At 30.7% G+C, this 18,214-nt stretch overlaps 1 protein-coding gene across 1 annotated transcript in view; it reads left to right on the forward strand.

Moving 5' to 3' along the window:
* The window catches only part of LOC139527206 (signal peptide peptidase-like 3), a 44,504-nt gene that overhangs the window by 10,716 nt on the left and 15,574 nt on the right, over positions 1 to 18,214 (forward strand). The window contains exons 3-5 of the mRNA XM_071322533.1: positions 3,244 to 3,321; positions 16,479 to 16,570; positions 17,177 to 17,296. Of these exons, the coding sequence (XP_071178634.1) occupies positions 3,244 to 3,321; positions 16,479 to 16,570; positions 17,177 to 17,296 (290 nt within the window). The remainder of the gene's footprint in view (positions 1 to 3,243; positions 3,322 to 16,478; positions 16,571 to 17,176; positions 17,297 to 18,214) is intronic.

Genomic DNA, 18,214 nt, shown 5'->3' on the forward strand with positions numbered 1-18,214 from the left:
CAAAGTCAACATTTTCAGTATGTCATTAAAATTGAACTTTATAGCTCTTTACCTGTTAAGTATGAATACAGTTTACTTAGTACTTCATTGTACTATTGTATTGCCATGTGTGATCTATGAATAATTATAATTACAAAAAAAATGAATTCTATAGACAAATGGAATTGATCCATGATGTATTCTTAGAAATGTATGTGTGAGTGGATTTTTTAAAAGAAATATATGCAATTCAGTATTGTTAACTTTTTGAACTCTATGTAACAGTCTTCACGATGAACTGTTAAATCTACAAGACGGGCGTGCGGAGCTTAATTTTTAAAATTTTTTAATTAGGTTCTGTTGGCCTGTAGATATGATTTTTACAAGCCCGAGAGCATTTTTACAAGCCTGGGCTGCCAGGGCTGCCACTCAGCGTTAAGACTGATGTAATAATACTATATGTTTGCCCATGATACTGTGGGTTTTTGTTGTTCATACTGGTTTACATGGCTCAGTTAAAAAAATATTCTGTGTAATGACTGGTGATTTTTTCAAAAGTCTGCAAACCAGCTTACATATAGATAATTTGTATTTCATTTCAAACTTTTTAATTGGTGGTTTAAAAAGATCTAGTACCGTGTATGAAATCAATGAAAACTTTTATCCCAAGAAAAATAATAAATCCACAGATTCAGTACATTAATCATGTTAATTAATCATGTTATCAATATAAAGTTATATTTGTGGCTATTGCAAAATGTTTGTATAGCCTGATTTTTAGCTCACCTGGCCCGAAGGGCCAAGTGAGCTTTTCTCATCACTTGGCGTCCGTCGTTGTCGTTGTCGTCGTCCGTCGTCGTTAACTTTTACAAAAATCTTCTCCTCTGAAACTACTGGGCCAAATTAAACCAAACTTGGCCACAATCATCATTGGGGTATCTAGTTTAAAAAATGTGTGGTGTGACCCGGCCAACCAACCAAGATGGCCGCCATGGCTAAAAATAGAACATAGGGGTAAAATGCAGTTTTCGGCTTATAACTCAAAAACCAAAGCATTTAGAGCAAATCTGACGTGGGGTAAAATTGTTTATCAGGTCAAGATCTATCTGCCCTGAAATTTTCAGATGAATCCGACAACCAGTTGTTGGGTTGCTGCCCCTGAATTGGTAATTTTAAGGAATTTTTGCTGTTTTTGGTTATTATCTTGAATATTATTATAGATAGAGATAAACTGTAAACAGCAATAATGTTCAGCAAAGTAAGATTTACAAATAAGTCAACATGACCAAAATGGTCTGTTGACCCCTTTAGGAGTTATTGCCCTTTATAGTCAATTTTTAACCATTTTTCGTAAATCTTAGTAATCTTTTACAAAAATCTTCTCCTCTGAAACTACTGGGCCAAATTAATCCAAACTTGGCCACAATCATCATTGGGGTATCTAGTTTAAAAAATGTGTCCGGTGACCCAGTCAACCAACCAAGATGGCCGCCATGGCTAAATATATAACATAGGGGTAAAATGCAGTATTTGGCTTATAACTCAAAAACCAAAGCATTTAGAGCAAATCTGACTGGAGTAAAATTGTTTATCAGGTCAAGATCTATTTGTCCTTAAATTTTCAGATATATCGGACAACCCGTTGTTGGGTTGCTGCCCCTGATATGGTAATTTTATGGAAATTTTACTGTTTCGGGTTATTATCTTGAATATTATTATAGATAGAGATAAACTGTACACAGCAATAATGTTCAGCAAAGTAAGATCTACAAATAAGTCAACATGACCATTTTTCGTAAATCTTAGTAATCTTTTACAATAATCTTCTCCTCTGAAACTACTGGGCCAAGTTCATTATAGATAGAGATAATTGTAAGCAGCAAGAATGTTCAGTAAAGTAAGTTGTACAAACACATCACCATCACCAAAACAAAATTTTGTCATGAATCCATCGGCGTCCTTTGTTTAATATTCACATAGACTAAGGTGAGCGACACAGGCTCTTTAGAGCCTCTAGTTATGCATACACATGTAAAATGAATTTGTACACTTTGGTAGATTGTTATGTTTTACAGATTGGGAAAGGTCTAGCAGTTAGTTAGGGTGGTACATTACACTACAGGGAGAAAACTCTGTAAACAGCTGAACATTTTATGATGTTCTACATTAAGCTTCTCAATGATATAAATTAGTGTTTGCATTGTTTAACCTCCATTCATCAAATGATTTTTTTTTGAAATTTTTATATTTTTGTCAACATGAACATGGTTAACATGGTTAAAGTACTATGTATTTTTTCAAAATTTTATGAAAATTAAAAGAGCCAAATTAATTTTAGTCCCTGTACGATGTGTTTGCTGCAGGTAACACCTTTAGATGCTGTATAATACTTTTATAAATGACAATTGCAAAGGCAGATTTAGGGGGGGAGGCCTAGGGGTCCTGGGCCCCCCTTTTTTGGGAAAATTTTGGTTGTTATATAGGGAATCACTGAAGCATGACAGGAGTGGCTCCTTCTAAGCCAGTTAGTGGGCCCCCACTTATGAAAATTTCCGGATCAGCCACTGAATTGTTAAAAGTTTGTTGGACATGTTGACATGTGTAGATATTGCAGTTGTTCTCAACCTTTCATGTCTTTGTCCTTTGATCTTCGTGGGTTGTTGTCTAATTGGCAATGGACATATTACTGTTTGCTACTGTACATCTTATTTGTGTATATATTCTATATTTATATGTGTGTACATTATTGGATGGGGTGTTAGCAGGTTTTATGAGCAAATCATTAACAGATACTGCGACACAATTGTACCAGTATTATCTATTTCTTATCCAAGGAACATTCCAGGATATAAGCAAAGTTTGACTCTTAGAGCTACTAATTAAGATAGATACTTATGTTTTACAACTTTATGATAAGATAAGTCATGTACATTTTACATGTTGTAAGTAGTTCAATCACATAAAAAAGGATCAAATTAACAAAAAGTTTGACTCTTAAGATAATTCATGTACATTGTAAGTACAAAAATGTTGCTCAATCAATTAGAAAAAGGATCAGATCTGTGTTAGACTTTCATGGACCATGCTGGGCTTGACATACTAATGTCACAGAACGCAATAATTTCATCTTGTGACAGTAAATATGACTGCTGACAATTCACTATTTTCTTTGTGTTAAAAAGTGTCATGTATATTGTTTTGTAAGCATGTGCAGAAATTCATCTGTTTCAACTTCATTTACATTATATATTTATTTGATTTCAGATCCTTGTCGATCATGGATTCATCCAGATTATCAACTTTTGTTATTTCCATTTTACTGATTGTGTACGGAAGCTTTAGGTAAGTAAAAAAAAAATCGTAGACAGATATCCAGTCTTAATTTATCAGAGTTTCTGAAATCTTTTCTTGCCCGTGGTGGTCATTAGGACCAGAAAGACTACACATATTCAGATGAGGCTGTCGATGCATTTGAAGAAAATTTTAGTTACCAATTATTTCTCTACATGCATGACCATGATGACATGGTATATAGTAGATAAGACCAAAATGATTCCAGGGTGTTAGAAGCTATACTAAACTCAAGTGAGATAAACAAAAAATAGCAAGAATAAACCATCTGGACCCCAAACTTTTATTTTGATAACAGGACCACTACATGTACATTGAAAATCAGTGGTCACCTTCCTGAATTTTTTGTGTGGTCAGGACTCCGGACTGACTGACTGGATGCTAGTTTAATGAGAACACACTAAATTAATTGTCAAATGAAATTTCAACCTCCTATATCCATGATATCATGTATATAAATATTTGATTAAATAATTAAGTTGATCATAGGCTCTCTCTTATGTCTGCTTTTTTTGGGACCTTTAAAATTTTCTGTTGGTATAAGTAATGTGCTATTCTTTTTTTTTCACCAAATTTTGTTTGACTAGATCTACAAATCCAGAGACCACATTTTCTACATGGACAAGAAGGATCCGACATCCCCACAGTTCAACCATCTGTCCTGATAATTATTACATCAAGCAATGAAATATCATGAGGACATTAAACCCTGAGAATCCAGGAAATATTGTAGACCTTGTGGGAACTAGATCTATAAGATTATTAGATTGGTTTTAATCATGCTTCAGGGATAAGTTTTTGCAGAATTTTATGTTGTATACACGAATATTTGTAGTACATCTGTCATACATGTGTAGGGTTGTTCACAGATACACAAAAAAAAAATGAAATGGTTTTATGGTATTTGCTCATAATTTAGACTGGTGTATATATATGCTGGTTAATCCTTCCAAGATTTCGGTAGCATTTTAAAAAAGTATTAAGTTAAATAATTTGCACTTTTATGGATTTGACCACATACTGGTAAATTATTTATATTTTTACTAAATAATTGGGATTAATTGATAGATTGGTGTATAATATTCAGTCCAACTCTTAAATTAGCATGCATAGCAGAGAAATAGCTAATACCAAATCTCAAGTCTGTTTTGACCTTTAAGCTTGTTGTGGCTACCAGGATACCATCTATAAGACGAGTAGCTAGGACAATTCAAAATCTGGAAAAATAAATTGGAGTTAAAAAAGACATAAATATAAAGATGAATTTTTTATATATCTGTTTATTTTGGTTCAAGAAATTTAAATTCCATCAAGTACTGTGAAGTTGAATTTTTGTTGCTCTCCGACAAATAATAAGCTCTCTTTAAAACTTTGAATTTAAATTACAAACCTTTTCATTGCTGTGAATGATCTGACAAAAGGTAGTGCGTATTCAATTATTATATATATGAAGTGGTAACTTCTTAAATTACAAGTTTGCAACATTATTAAGGGCTGAAGGGTTTTATGGACTCTTAAATACATGTATATGTAGTCCAGAGTGTTTTATTTACAAAACTCGTCGATATTGACTATCTCAAATTTTGTTACATAAAGAATGTTAAAGAGGAAATGATAAATTCTTTCGAAATTCTTCTATTTTGGCATAGCAATACATGTATACATAACATACAGAAAATATCTTCCAAGGTCGTGAAGATCAAATTGTTTACATTTCTAAGGATATAACAACAAATACAGACATTTATAGCATATATCTATTGTGAACTTATCATTCTAAAATGATATGATCAATACCATCTGGTAACCCATTGATTGTTAATGGTCCTCAAATTAGGATAAAAATAATAATTTCCTAGCTTTATGCTTACATCAGCTGTTAACTATGCTTGATTGGTTTTAATTAAATTCTGTTCAGTGTGATACCTGAGTAAGATTTTTGTCACACGTTAAAAACTGGTGCAAAAAAACGATAGATATTTTTGTCATGGTTGTAACACATTTTTACACATAAAAGAATGGTGCAAAAAAAAGTCCAGGTTGTTTCTATTGTGTTTTATGACAACTCGTTATTGACTAGTTTTCATGAATTTAACAGGGGTTGGAATGGGTGTTTTATTTTTAGGATCAGGTTTAGGATTTTCACATAAGGTTTTTTTCACAATATTTCAATGAAGAAAAAAAAATAGAAATGAAGTAAGGGGTTTACTAAGGAAGGTGTTTCACTAAAAATTCCTGAGAAGATAAAAGTCGAATTCAAAAATCCTATTCAAATAACTTTTCCATTCCTGCATCACAATAATTATGATTAAATCCAAAAGTCCAAATTTCTAGACCATTTTACTGGCTATTCCTGGAAACCAGTGAATAAACAGCTCTATGCACAAGTCCTTTAGCAATTAAATGCTATTAAAATTATTTTTATGGTTGTTTTATAGTGTTAGAGGGATATTTCATACTGTTACTTTGTACTTTTATTTATGTTTGATAGTTATAATGGTTAATGATGTGTGATTATTTAACCCAAGATTTTTATTCATTAAAAATGGTGTTTGTACAGTAATTTTGTAAGCTTTGATTTAATGATGGTTCAGAGCTTTAAAAATGACTGATTTATGTAAAAATTGTATTTATATCTTCAATGTTTCCAAAGAGAGAAAAATACATAATCATGATTAGGAAGTAACAGATGTATTGCGCATTAATACAGCAATTCTACCAATAATATTGAAATTTAGAACAAAGATTTGAACATTTATTAAAACTTGAATTAATATTGGTAAAGTGTGTTTCAAAATTGCTATTGAGATAGAACAGGACTAAATACAGGGTACAGGGAGTATAAAAAAAATACAGTAATTTTACGTCTACAGGTCTTCTGTTATTTTGAAATTCACAGTGACACAGCTCTTTCAGATTGAGCCGAAAGTTTTTTTCATATAACACCAACTAAAGCCTTCAAATTATCATAGAAAAACTATCAATTATATATATTAAACCTATTTGTAAATTTCTTTGTAAAATATCTGTAAAATAAATCACAAACACAAACAGTAATTACTGTTCAATCTGTTGCCATAAATAGACTTGATAGCTTTTCCATTTGTGAAACCATTTGTGAAACCTGCTGCTTATTGTGGACATTTTTTCCATGGATGAATAGTTTCAGATGTGTAATAACAGTAACAGATTTTGTGTCAGGCAATCAATATCTCGGATATCCTTACTTGATTTTTTAGGGTACAAATTAAAGAATGTAGGTTTTTAACCGGTAGTAGTAACTGAATTATCTAATTATATCCCCAGAACACAGTTGTTGCGTATATGGACCATAATTTGCTATTGGGCTCCGTTTCCTATAACTATAGAAAAGTGATAAAATGTGAATTACTGTAAGAAAAGTTGTAACTACATCTAAAGATGCCATTATTTTTATCAACATACAAGTGTGTGCTACTCTTCCCTAGAAAAAAAATTGAAATTAACAAATTTCAAAGATTATACAACCGTATTTGTGTGTCGTTTCTCGTGTTACTTTTCGCGTCCGAAGTGCATAACGCTGACTAATTTATAGATAATCGTCACCGGCAAATTCGTAATTTTTGCTTTAACATAACAAAGAACATCGACCAATAAGAATAGTGAGAAGAAAATGCCAAGAACTATAAGTATTTCTGTAGCAGGTGTAAGAACATTGTCGTTATTTTGGTTTCCCATTTCGTAACGCACATTTTAGATGGTTTAATCTGCTTTGTTGTAAAAGAATTCTTTGCAACAATATGCAAATATGAACTCTCGCGAGATGTTCAAACAGGTAAATCAGAGATGATTTACATTCTTGTTTTGTTCTTCGTAATAATTAAGTTAGAAAATGACGTTATCGTTATGCGTTACATTTCACACGAAACAGAAGTCCATTTATTTATTAAAATTGTTTTTGTCGTTAAGTTCTAATCATTTCCGGTCATACGTGAAACATGTGACTAACATGTGATCACGCCCATACAGCCGGATATACGAAATACTAGGTCTAAACATTGTATTTGTTTCCAACGGGATGTAAGCAAACATAATCTGTAGGCTTGTTTCGTCTTGTTTAAAAAAGGAAAATACAATTTTCAAAGAGATTGCGCCGGGGGTCTATTATTTTTCCTATGTGCATAATGTTACATACGATCTTGTGTGAAAATAAATGCCCAATGACTTGACAAAATCGATTTCAGATTTGACCGACGTTTTAACACACTTCGTTTCCCAATAACGATGTAAAGGGTCCTTGGAAAATTCAATCGAAATTACGTCTCCTATCATGGTGCCGATGTTCGTTGGATTGATTTAGCTTCAGCAGTAAATATTACTGGATATTTTAAGTGAATAAAGATAATTTAATAAAAAATACATGTTAATGTACCGTTACACTTGGAATGTACAAAGTTGGTATCTTTGTCACAATTTTTAATTAATTTTTTTTATTCATGTTCTGCAAACACTTATCAGAAACGCAATAAACTTGTCAAAGGAAAAGTAAACTTTTACCATGCATGACTTGAAAGGAAGTACTTTATTGATTTTAGCCCACTAAAGTAGGTTAAAATGTGGAAACCATGTAGATGGTGTACAGGTCACAAATATCACATGGTGCCTATTTTAAAGATGCTAATTCCAAGTTAAAAGTTGTTTTCTTTACTGGATTTAAAGAATTTTACATTACCAATGATTTGGAATAAATTGTATATAACTGGAATTTCAAAACCAAATATAAATACATTTTTTTTGGCTAAAACATCAAGATACAACGATTATGGTATCCTGTATCAATGAAGAAAATACGGAAATTCCTGAATAAATTGTACTAATTGTTTTCAAAACAAGCACATATTTAGGAGTTTTATAATACTGTTACATTTAAGATGGATTTTAAGAAAAAGTATACTGTTCAGATCATTTTAAGCAGATTTTGCAATAAAATAAAACTAAAAAAATGCTTTCGGTTTCTTATGGTTTCCTGTCACGTTTAAAAAAAACTTTAATTTAACATTGAAAATAGATTTTAAATATTAACATGAAGCAAGTAACACTAGTAATGGTGTTCATTTATGTCTTTTGAAACATATTGTGCAAAATAAAGAAAATAAAGATTGGTTTCCTGTTTTGTTTCCTGTCACGTAAACGGTGAATCAAAATGTATTAATTTTTTCTCGAAAAACTCAATTGTTCCATTAATACTATTCTAACATCAACACAACCCACAGAATAAAAGTTAAAATTTTAGAACTTATAAAAAAGGATACAAAAAGAAACCAAAGGCCGAATACCAAATTATGGTCCATATATACAATAGCAGTGTCTTCCCTAGAAAATTCTTGATGCATGGTGGGTCTCAGAAGAATTTGTAACGCGGAGCGCGGCGTTGTTTTGTAGAATTATTTTTATTACACTAGTGAAACTGAGACTACTATAACACATAGTAGTCTCAGAGTGAAATGAGATGTGCATTATAACTTCACATAGATCTGCAATACAGTCAGAAACAATACTTAATATTTTCTCTCAAGGCCAGCCTGGATCCAAAAGTTTTTTCAAGGGCCCTTTAGATTTTTTAGGCTCCACCAGGTTTGTTTTAACTACAGGTACATACATATTTATAGTCTTGAATGTTCTTATATAAAAGCCAAAAATATATGTTTAAAATACCTTATATATGTATCTTGTTTCTGATTATGATGGAAATAATAAAGTAATTAAATATGCAGTTTTTCAGAATTAAAATCCATTTAACCATGTATTTTCAGACTGGTGAATTTTATATATTTGTAATGTTATTGAAATAATAATAAAAAAAACAGCCCCCCCCCCCCCCCCCCCCCCTTTCCATACCCCAAGATGTAAATTATTTTAATAAAAAAAAGTATTATCAGTTTCACCCCAATAAGCTATTATTTTTTCATGAATAAATATTAGCAGTTAATTAAAATGATTTCCAAAATGAAATTCCTACTGTCTATAAATAACAATGAAATTTTACTGTTTCCTGTAAATAAGGGGTTTCCCGAATTTTCCCGCCAAAAAGCACATGGCTTTTAACAAATGTAAACAAATCATTCAATTTGTGATCATGGATTACAGCTTTAATTAATTTAATTTGGAGATAGATATTCAACTTAAGGTACAGTCAAGCAATGTTTTTACTTTCTTGTGGATTAAAACTAGTTTGAAAGATCAGTTTGAAAAATAAAATAATTTTTGACATCAAAACAAAAACGATCTTTATTCAGTGACCCATATTTTTTGGAACTCTGCTACGGAGGTCAAAGTTACATCATGTTTCAACCCAATGATGTGTATTCTTTGTTCCAACTAATCAACTGTGTTTGATATAAATATTTCGATGTCAAACATATGATTTCAAAACGTAAAATGGAAGGTTAATTGGAAGCTGTATCAAGATATACTATTTATCATTAAAAGAATTTGAACTACCGATTTCTATTATGCAATCAAAGTCTTGAATGTTGTTCTATCTAATCAATGTGGTTGTAAAATCAGAGCGTTGCATCTAATTATGATCAATTATCAGTCTAGTGAGTTTGAAACACCTGTAGAGTTTTGTCAATTGTCACTTCATATTATAAGATAATAAAAATTTCACACATAGCGGGATGCATAGCGGGTATGATAAATGCATGGCGGCCGAAATTTTATGCGTAGCGGCACCGCAATGCATGAATAGCCTAGGGAAAACACTGCAATAGATACATATAATTTTTTTTTTTACACTTTTAGTACAAATTCCATCAAAATAGTAGAAAATTCTTATCAGATATCAGCTCTTACTCAAAATATGGACAATATATATACATATGAAGTAACAATTTGACAGATTCAGTGTTGGTAAGGGAATATGAAGCTTCTCAATGATCAAAATTAGTGTTTGTCAAACTGCTATATAACCAGTGTAAATTTTCTGATAAAATGGTTGGTTCAAATATTTTAAAATTTCTATATTCTTGTCAATAAAGGGTCAAAGTAAATACTTTGTCAAAATTTTATAAAAATTACACGAGCCAAATTAATTTTCGGTAAGGTGTTGGGTACCACCTTAAGAGCTTGTTATGTTGTATAGACTACTGTATGTTGCTCTTTCATGTTTCAAGTGTTGCATTCTTAACTTTTGGTCTTTGGTTTGACCCAGCCTCTGTTTGATCCCCTGAGGTTGTTCGTTTCCTCATGTTTTAATGTAATAGAGATAGTGAGCATCTTATCTTTTATTGAGATTTGTAAGTTTCTTCAAAGTTTGATTGACAAGTTATTAGTCTTTTGAAGTTGTAGGTTTCTCTCTTCATCAAAAGTTCAACCTCACTGTCCTGATTACCTTCAGATTGCAAGAGAAAGTAGAAACTGCCAATAAAAAGCAAAAACCAATTTAAAATGTAATTTCTTAAGTCTTGTTTGTAGTTCTTAGTTTTGTAATTAAATCAATACAATGCAGTTTAGCATATTAATTGATGAATTGGTTGAAATAACATGTCTAATAGATGTCATTATTGGAATGAATATTAGCCTCTTGGCAAACAACTGAATTGAAATAATTCTCAATCATACTGAAGCATGTTAAACATGTACATTTACCCAGGGTTGCGTTCTAACTTCAATATTGAAGCAGCTGCATATAGGTTATTAAAGGGCTATGTAGAATTTTGACTACTGATCATGTAGTGAGTCTATAAAACTGCTATCTAGAACTATTTACCAGCTAGGCTAGCAACACGTTGAGTAGTCAAATATCTATGTAGCCCTATGTAATGATCTATGTAGCTGCTCCAATATTGAATGCAACACTGTACTTCATGTATGTGACTGCATGTCCCAGATAAAGGGCCTTTAATTCAGTGGTTGTCATTCACTGCTGTCTGCCTTAGTTTAAGTGCATGTCCCAGATAAAGGGCCTTTAATTCAGTGGTTGTCATTGACTGCTGTCTGTCTTTAAGTTAAAGCAATTTTATTAAGGCACTTTAACATTATTACACTATTGTAAGTAATATAAAGATTAAGAAAAGTATTATTATAGGATTTTTTTCATTTTAGATAGTACCAATTTAAAGAAATATACAAATTATCAACAACCCTTTAACCCTTCAACTCTTGAACAAGCAAATAAAGCGTAAACTTATTATTAAGCCCCTTTATCATTGAAGATGTCTTAAGTGTTTGAAAAGTTCTGTTATAATCTTATGTAAATATCACATACTAAAGTTTAATGACAATAATATTTGATTTTTAAATTGAATTTTGAGAGAGCACAACATTACATCATAAATAAAATAGAATATATATGGAGATTTGATTGTGGTATGATTGGCAATGAGACAAAGTTATAAACTTTTTTTCCAAGACCAATTAAGGCCATGGATTTAAAAGCTGTAAAAAAAATATATGTATGATCGTTTCTCTCAGTTTAGTGTATATAGGTTTCAATTATTCCTGTTTGTGTTTGTTATCCCCATATAGTTTTCATTTCTTAGATAAAAGTTGACCACGGTACCAAAACTTCTTACTCAGGTTTACAAGTGATGTAAAAATTCAGAAAAGCTTGTCTTTGAAGAAAATCATGTGTTCAATGATGCTTTTCAAAAAAGTAATTATTTAAAGATATAAAATAGTAGATAGCTATTGTTTTCTACCTTGAGTACAAGGTTTACTACCATCTGTAATTATACCCCCGCTTAAAAAAAACTGGAGGTATAGTGTGTTACCTCTGTATCTGTCCGTCCCATTTAATTTCTTTTGTTAAATTGAATCACATGATGATGTTTCATTTTATCATTTTAATGATCATTTGGTCTGGTGACATTAAGAAACTGTTTATATATTTTATTTCTGAAAATTGGACTCCCATTAAAAAACCTGGCAATCATTGTTCTTAGTAACATCTGGTTTGTCAGAATTTTTTGTAAAACATTTTATTGTGTAACACATTGATTTTTTTATGAGTTAATTTCCTTTGTGTTGTATGAAACTGAAAAAAAACCTTATGTGTTTATTTTTAAGCTGATACAGATGTTTTGTACTGTCTTTGTCTCCGAATAATTTCATGTTGGTACATATTTTTTCATGAATTTATTGTCTTGTCAGTACTAATTTGTGTAGATTATTGACAAGAATTTAGTCAATACTTGTCAAAAAGATTGAATCATTGTTTGTTATTTTATGTAAACTGGACACATGCATTACTACTAACAATAATAGCAATAAGAATAGAATAAACAAGAACTATCTTTAAAAAAGATATCCGACATATTTAAATTTGAGTATAAATTATGTTTAAAACTATCATTTCGATAACCTTCAGAAGCACAAAGATACCATTTAAATAAGGTTTTCTCTGTTTGTTTTCAGTATTCTCGGTCCTCGTATCTTTCTGTTTACATTCACCAAAACCCAGCGGAAATCTCACATGTGTAGGTGCGTTCTAAAAGTCATCTACGTTCGTACAACAAAGTTTACATTAAAAATTATATAAATGTTCCGAATAAACAGCTGTCACAGATGCAAAGAGCTATTGGAGAAACAATTATTTTGATAAAAATATAAATCTTTGTAAGATCTAGTTCAAATATTTATAGTTTTTCATTTGCTTTCCATCACCATATAATTAACATGACGTTTTTTCAAACACAATTTTACCAAATCACCCACCATGACAGCATTTTGTCCAATCACAGAAAGGATTTTCGAGCATGCGTATTGTGTTGCCATAGTTAAGCGTCATTAAGTTCAAAGGGCACAAACCGAAACTATGCCGACTATGTCGGAAAAAATTCATTTGTCATGTGTGTTGATCCTTAGAAATTTTTCAAGATGTCTTTGAAGAAAGAAAAAAAAGGACTTAAAAAAAATCAATCTTTCTATTTTTCATCATAGAAAAACATTGAATACTAGTATTCTCATCTTTGTTAAGAAAAAAAAGGCTTTTCACTAACTCCCCTCCCCCTCCCCTTTTCCATCCCACACACAGGACTTTAAATTGTGTTTCTGTAATGTTCATGCAGCTAATAGTTAATGTTCCATGGATTAAGCATTACTAGTAATTGAATTAATGGTAATTATATGAAACAAACAAATACACATGCAGTGGCGGATCCAGGGGGGGGTTCCGGGGGTTGGAACCCCTCCTTTTTTTTGGCCGATCAATGCATTTGAATGGGAGCATATAGTTGGAACCCCCCCTTTACTCTGGGTTGGGAACCCCCCCTTTTTAAAATGGCTGGATCCGCCACTGCACATGAGACACCAATGAAGATTTGATATTCATTTACAAATAGCAAGATAAAGCCATTTAACTATTAAGCATGTTAAGTGGGGTTTCCTATAAATATTACTTTAATAGGTTTATGTATCAACTCTCATATTCAATTTGAAGTAAGTTAGGTGCAAACTATCCAGATCGAAAGTCATAAATACATCTAAAAATTAGAAGATGTGGTATGATTGCCAATGAGACAACTCTCTGCAAGACACAGAAATTAACAACTGAAGGTCATGGTACGTCCTTCAACAATAATATATCTTTTCCTCTGATCTTATCTGAACAAATCAAAGTTGATTTGTTTCACTCACTGATGAACTGAAAACTATTATCTCTGAAAAGTCAGCTCTTTATAATTAGTCAAGTAATAAAGATTATACATTCAAGAAGGATTAAAACTATGGAAACATAAATGATAGACAATTATAGTTATAAGTATCATAAGTGCTGGGAAATTGTCATAGATTTTTCTTTAAATAAGAGGATTAAATGTAAACATTATCAATTATTATCAGAGGAAGTATTATAAGTCCAAACAAAAGATTATAGACGGAAATATCACCCTATCATCGATGTTTAGACAATTATTATAGTGTTCACTTCCTATATTTTGTGTGATTTTTTTTAACCCATTTAATTGACATCAAGAATATATATACAATATTAGGGATAGTTCTAGAATTGTTTTTTTATGAAATTTTACAAAAAGTCTAACAGATAAGTATGCTTGTACCAAACAAATAAGAAGATGTCGTATAAGTGAAAATATGACAACTCAGTCCACCCAAGGTCATATGTGTAAAAAGTAAACAATTATAGCTCAAAGGCCCTTTGTTTAAACTGAATAGCAAGCTATAAAAGGCCCTAAATGACCAGTGTAAAAAAAAATTCAAACAGGAAACTGTTACAAGCAGTCTAATCTATATAAAAAAAGCTTGAAAACAAGAAAAGAGAAATATGTATTAACCACACAAACAAACAACAGCAACTGAACAACATTTTTTTGACAGGACAGTGAGTGAGTTGCATAAATATAGATTCCTACACTGCAACAAGTGTATTACGATATTTCTCCTCTCGAGACAGTTAAGTTTTATCATTTAAAGCGCGAGGCTTGTCAAGCTCTTTAAATAACTAAAATTTAACTGTTGAGAGTGGAGAAATATCGTAATACACGAGTTATAGTGTAAGAATCTGTTTCTCTAATGATTTTTATCCTTCTTTTTCAAAGATTTTCAAAAACTTGTGTTCTTTATATGCGACGTCATCAGGCATTGTCGCATTTTTGCATGACGTCACAATAGGAAAATTCAGAAGAGAACAAAACATTTAGACGTCATAATTAACTTTTGACTAATCGTTTGCGGATAACAAATTTTTCACTAGTGAGAAGAAATATTTTTCTCACACCAGTCAGGAAATGTGAAAATATCACAAAAATTAGAGAAAATATGATAATAAACCATTATTTGAGAGTCATTATGTCTGAGTGGCACTCATACCAAATCTTATTTATTGTACATTTGTTGGTGATATTTTCAGTTGTAGTGGTAGTTAACTATAATCTTCTACTAGGTGTCTTATACATGTTATGGTATACTGTAAAGTTATATTTAGAACAAATTATGTACAGATGTACATTTGATCACTGATGTCTTAATTTTACCAATCAGTCTTTTATTTCCTGAATATTACTCAAATATTTCATTTCACCTTTCTGCAACCTTAATCAAAAATTGTTTTGATTTTTTAGTTAAATACTTTGTAATAAAATAGGTTTAATTATATATAAATTGTTTTGAATTTTTAGTCAAATATTTTGTAATAAAAAGGTTTATTATATAAAGGATTTGGTTATGTGCAGTCTAAATCTTTTTAATGTAAGAATGTATCATTAAATGAGCCATTAACATTTGAATTTAACAGGATCATACTGTACAATACTTTTATATAATGTCCATTGAAGTAGCATGCTCAATAGTTTATACAATGTTTGGATTGGCTCTGTGGAATAACTGTTATACACACTTAAAAACCAATCTGAACTGGCTTAAAGACTTTATAATATAATTGAATTGAGTCCTGGTAATGATATAGAATACAGTACATAGTAGTGTTATACACTGATTTAACCAAATTATTATTGTCCAGGGAACTATTTGAAATGAGGATATCATTATGTTATTGTGAAGTAATAAATGATAATAGAAAATTTCTGAGAACCTTTAGAAAATTCCTGATAATTCTGATATTAAGATGATTTTCACAAAAAGCATAATGTTATAATTTATTTATTGTAACAAATTACAAGGGAAAATGTCCAACAAATGTTTATGAATATAAAAATGAATAGATAATTGTTTGAAGGATGAGGATGTATTACTTCTATAGGGCACTGCATGATGTACTACCTTTGATATTGAGCAAAATCCTCACTGACTATATCAAGCTATAAAAGGCCCTTGGATGAAAAATATGAAACAATTCAACATTGACAATTCACTAAATATCTTTTAGGATAGAACTATAACTGAAAAAAAATAAAGCAAAATAAAATTTTTGTCATATTGATATTGTACAAAATCTGAGCTAGTTCACACAATATGAAACATAAATAACCCTTTAACAGCACTTACACATCAAAAAGCTTCACTTCGTGACTCAAGGCTGATTTTTTTTATAGGATCATATACGATAACCTAGGAATTGTTACTGTTTATATGTATTCCTTATATGGAAGATATTTCTAATATATTTCTTAAAATTGATCTACTTCTTACAATTTTTGAACAGGAAAAGATCCAATATCCAATTTAAGTATACATTTTGTTTATTATTTCAGATCTCTGAATATGGAGAAGGAAAATGTAGAGAGGGAAAGAGAGAAAGACAAAGACAGCTTTATAGGAAATACTTCAGCAGAAAATGAGAGTAGTATGTTGATTATAGATCTACTTTACTTTAAAGTGTATTGTATTCTATAAATTCATGTATTTTTTATGATTTTAAATTTGACAAAATTAAGATGGAATAAGAATTGCAATTTTGATAGTATTATTTGCATGCAGCTATAAAAATCAACTTCAATCACAATAATTAAATTGATCTTGCATTTTACCATTCTTCCAAATTGAATAATAAGTGCACTCAAAAAAATATCTCTATAGGTCTATGTAAAGGCCAGATAATATCAGCTATAAATTGAATCTTTTGATGTTTTTTTTCAAACAAATTCAAAGGTCGAGGTAACCATTAAGAGACTGGAGTTTAGGTTTGCCATTAATATTATAAAACATTTTATCATGATACTGTTTACCAAAGTTTCCAGAACTACCCACATTAGGTATCTTCATCACTAAAAGTTCTAAAAATAAAAAATAAAATAAAAAAACAACTTGAACTGAAAAACAACACATGCAATCCAGCAACTCGCTACTGATATTTCTAAATTATATTTTTAGCTCTGAAAACCATCAGCAATTTTTAGTTACACTGTATATTAATGCATAAATTCATCAGAGATTTTGTTTTTCATTGTAGACATGCAGACCATAGATACGTGTCAGGCGGCATTTTTACCGATCGGAGCCTCAGTTTCACTTCTGATCATGTTCTTTTTCTTCGATTCTTTACAGATGGTCTTTGCAATTTGTACTGCAGGTATGTATTTAAGTTTAGAAAGAAAATAGTGGTTATGCATACATATATAGTTAAAATAAAGTGCTGTCATTGATTGAATTTTTTTTGGTGATGACATTATTAACCAATCACAAAATTTGGTGTATGCTTTTGAAATTTTACCCATAATGCATTTGATTTTGAAACAACAGATTAAAAAAATATTAATTTAAGATAAAAATTAAAACCAAAAATTTTATCTGAGTATGCTTTTGAGAATGCATTAGATTATGAAACAACAGATTTAAAAAAAACATCATTTTAAATTAGAATTTCAATCAATGATTTTGACAAAAAAACCATGCATCATTATACCAGTACTGATCAGAACTAAATTGACATGTTACAAACAAAGCAATTACAGGAAAGAGAAATTTATATACATATATATGTCAACTGTTCAAACCTACAAAGTGAATTCAAAATGTCAGATCTCTTGGGATTTTTTTGTAGACAAAGATTTGTTATCTAGTCAGTTAATTAGCTCTGTTTGATGATATTATCTTATTTGAGCATTTAAATTATTTATGCATAAAAAAGATTTTTGGGGACTGGTTCTTAGAGCTAAATGTGGAGGGGGCTCCAAATAAGGGGGAAAATATCTGTATAGTCAAGAAATATGATTATTTTTGAGCCAGTCAGGTTAATCAATTTCAAGAAATAAAATGTTTTTTTTGCTATTTTACAAAATTTTTCTTTGATCTTACTGACTGATAATTTCCTTTCTTGGCACAGTAGAGTGATAGGAAAAATTATCACTATATACTAAGGGTGCACGTACCGTTGTCAATGAAATTAGCAATTTCGTCAAATGTAAAATTGTGATAAACAGATTATCATTGGTCATCTCAGCTCAATTGATTTTCTCACTCTATCACTCTAGCCTTACTGGCTCAAGCA

Source organism: Mytilus edulis, chromosome 6 (genome assembly GCF_963676685.1).
Source record: "Mytilus edulis chromosome 6, xbMytEdul2.2, whole genome shotgun sequence".
In the NCBI taxonomy this organism is placed as follows: Eukaryota; Metazoa; Mollusca; class Bivalvia; order Mytilida; family Mytilidae; genus Mytilus; species Mytilus edulis.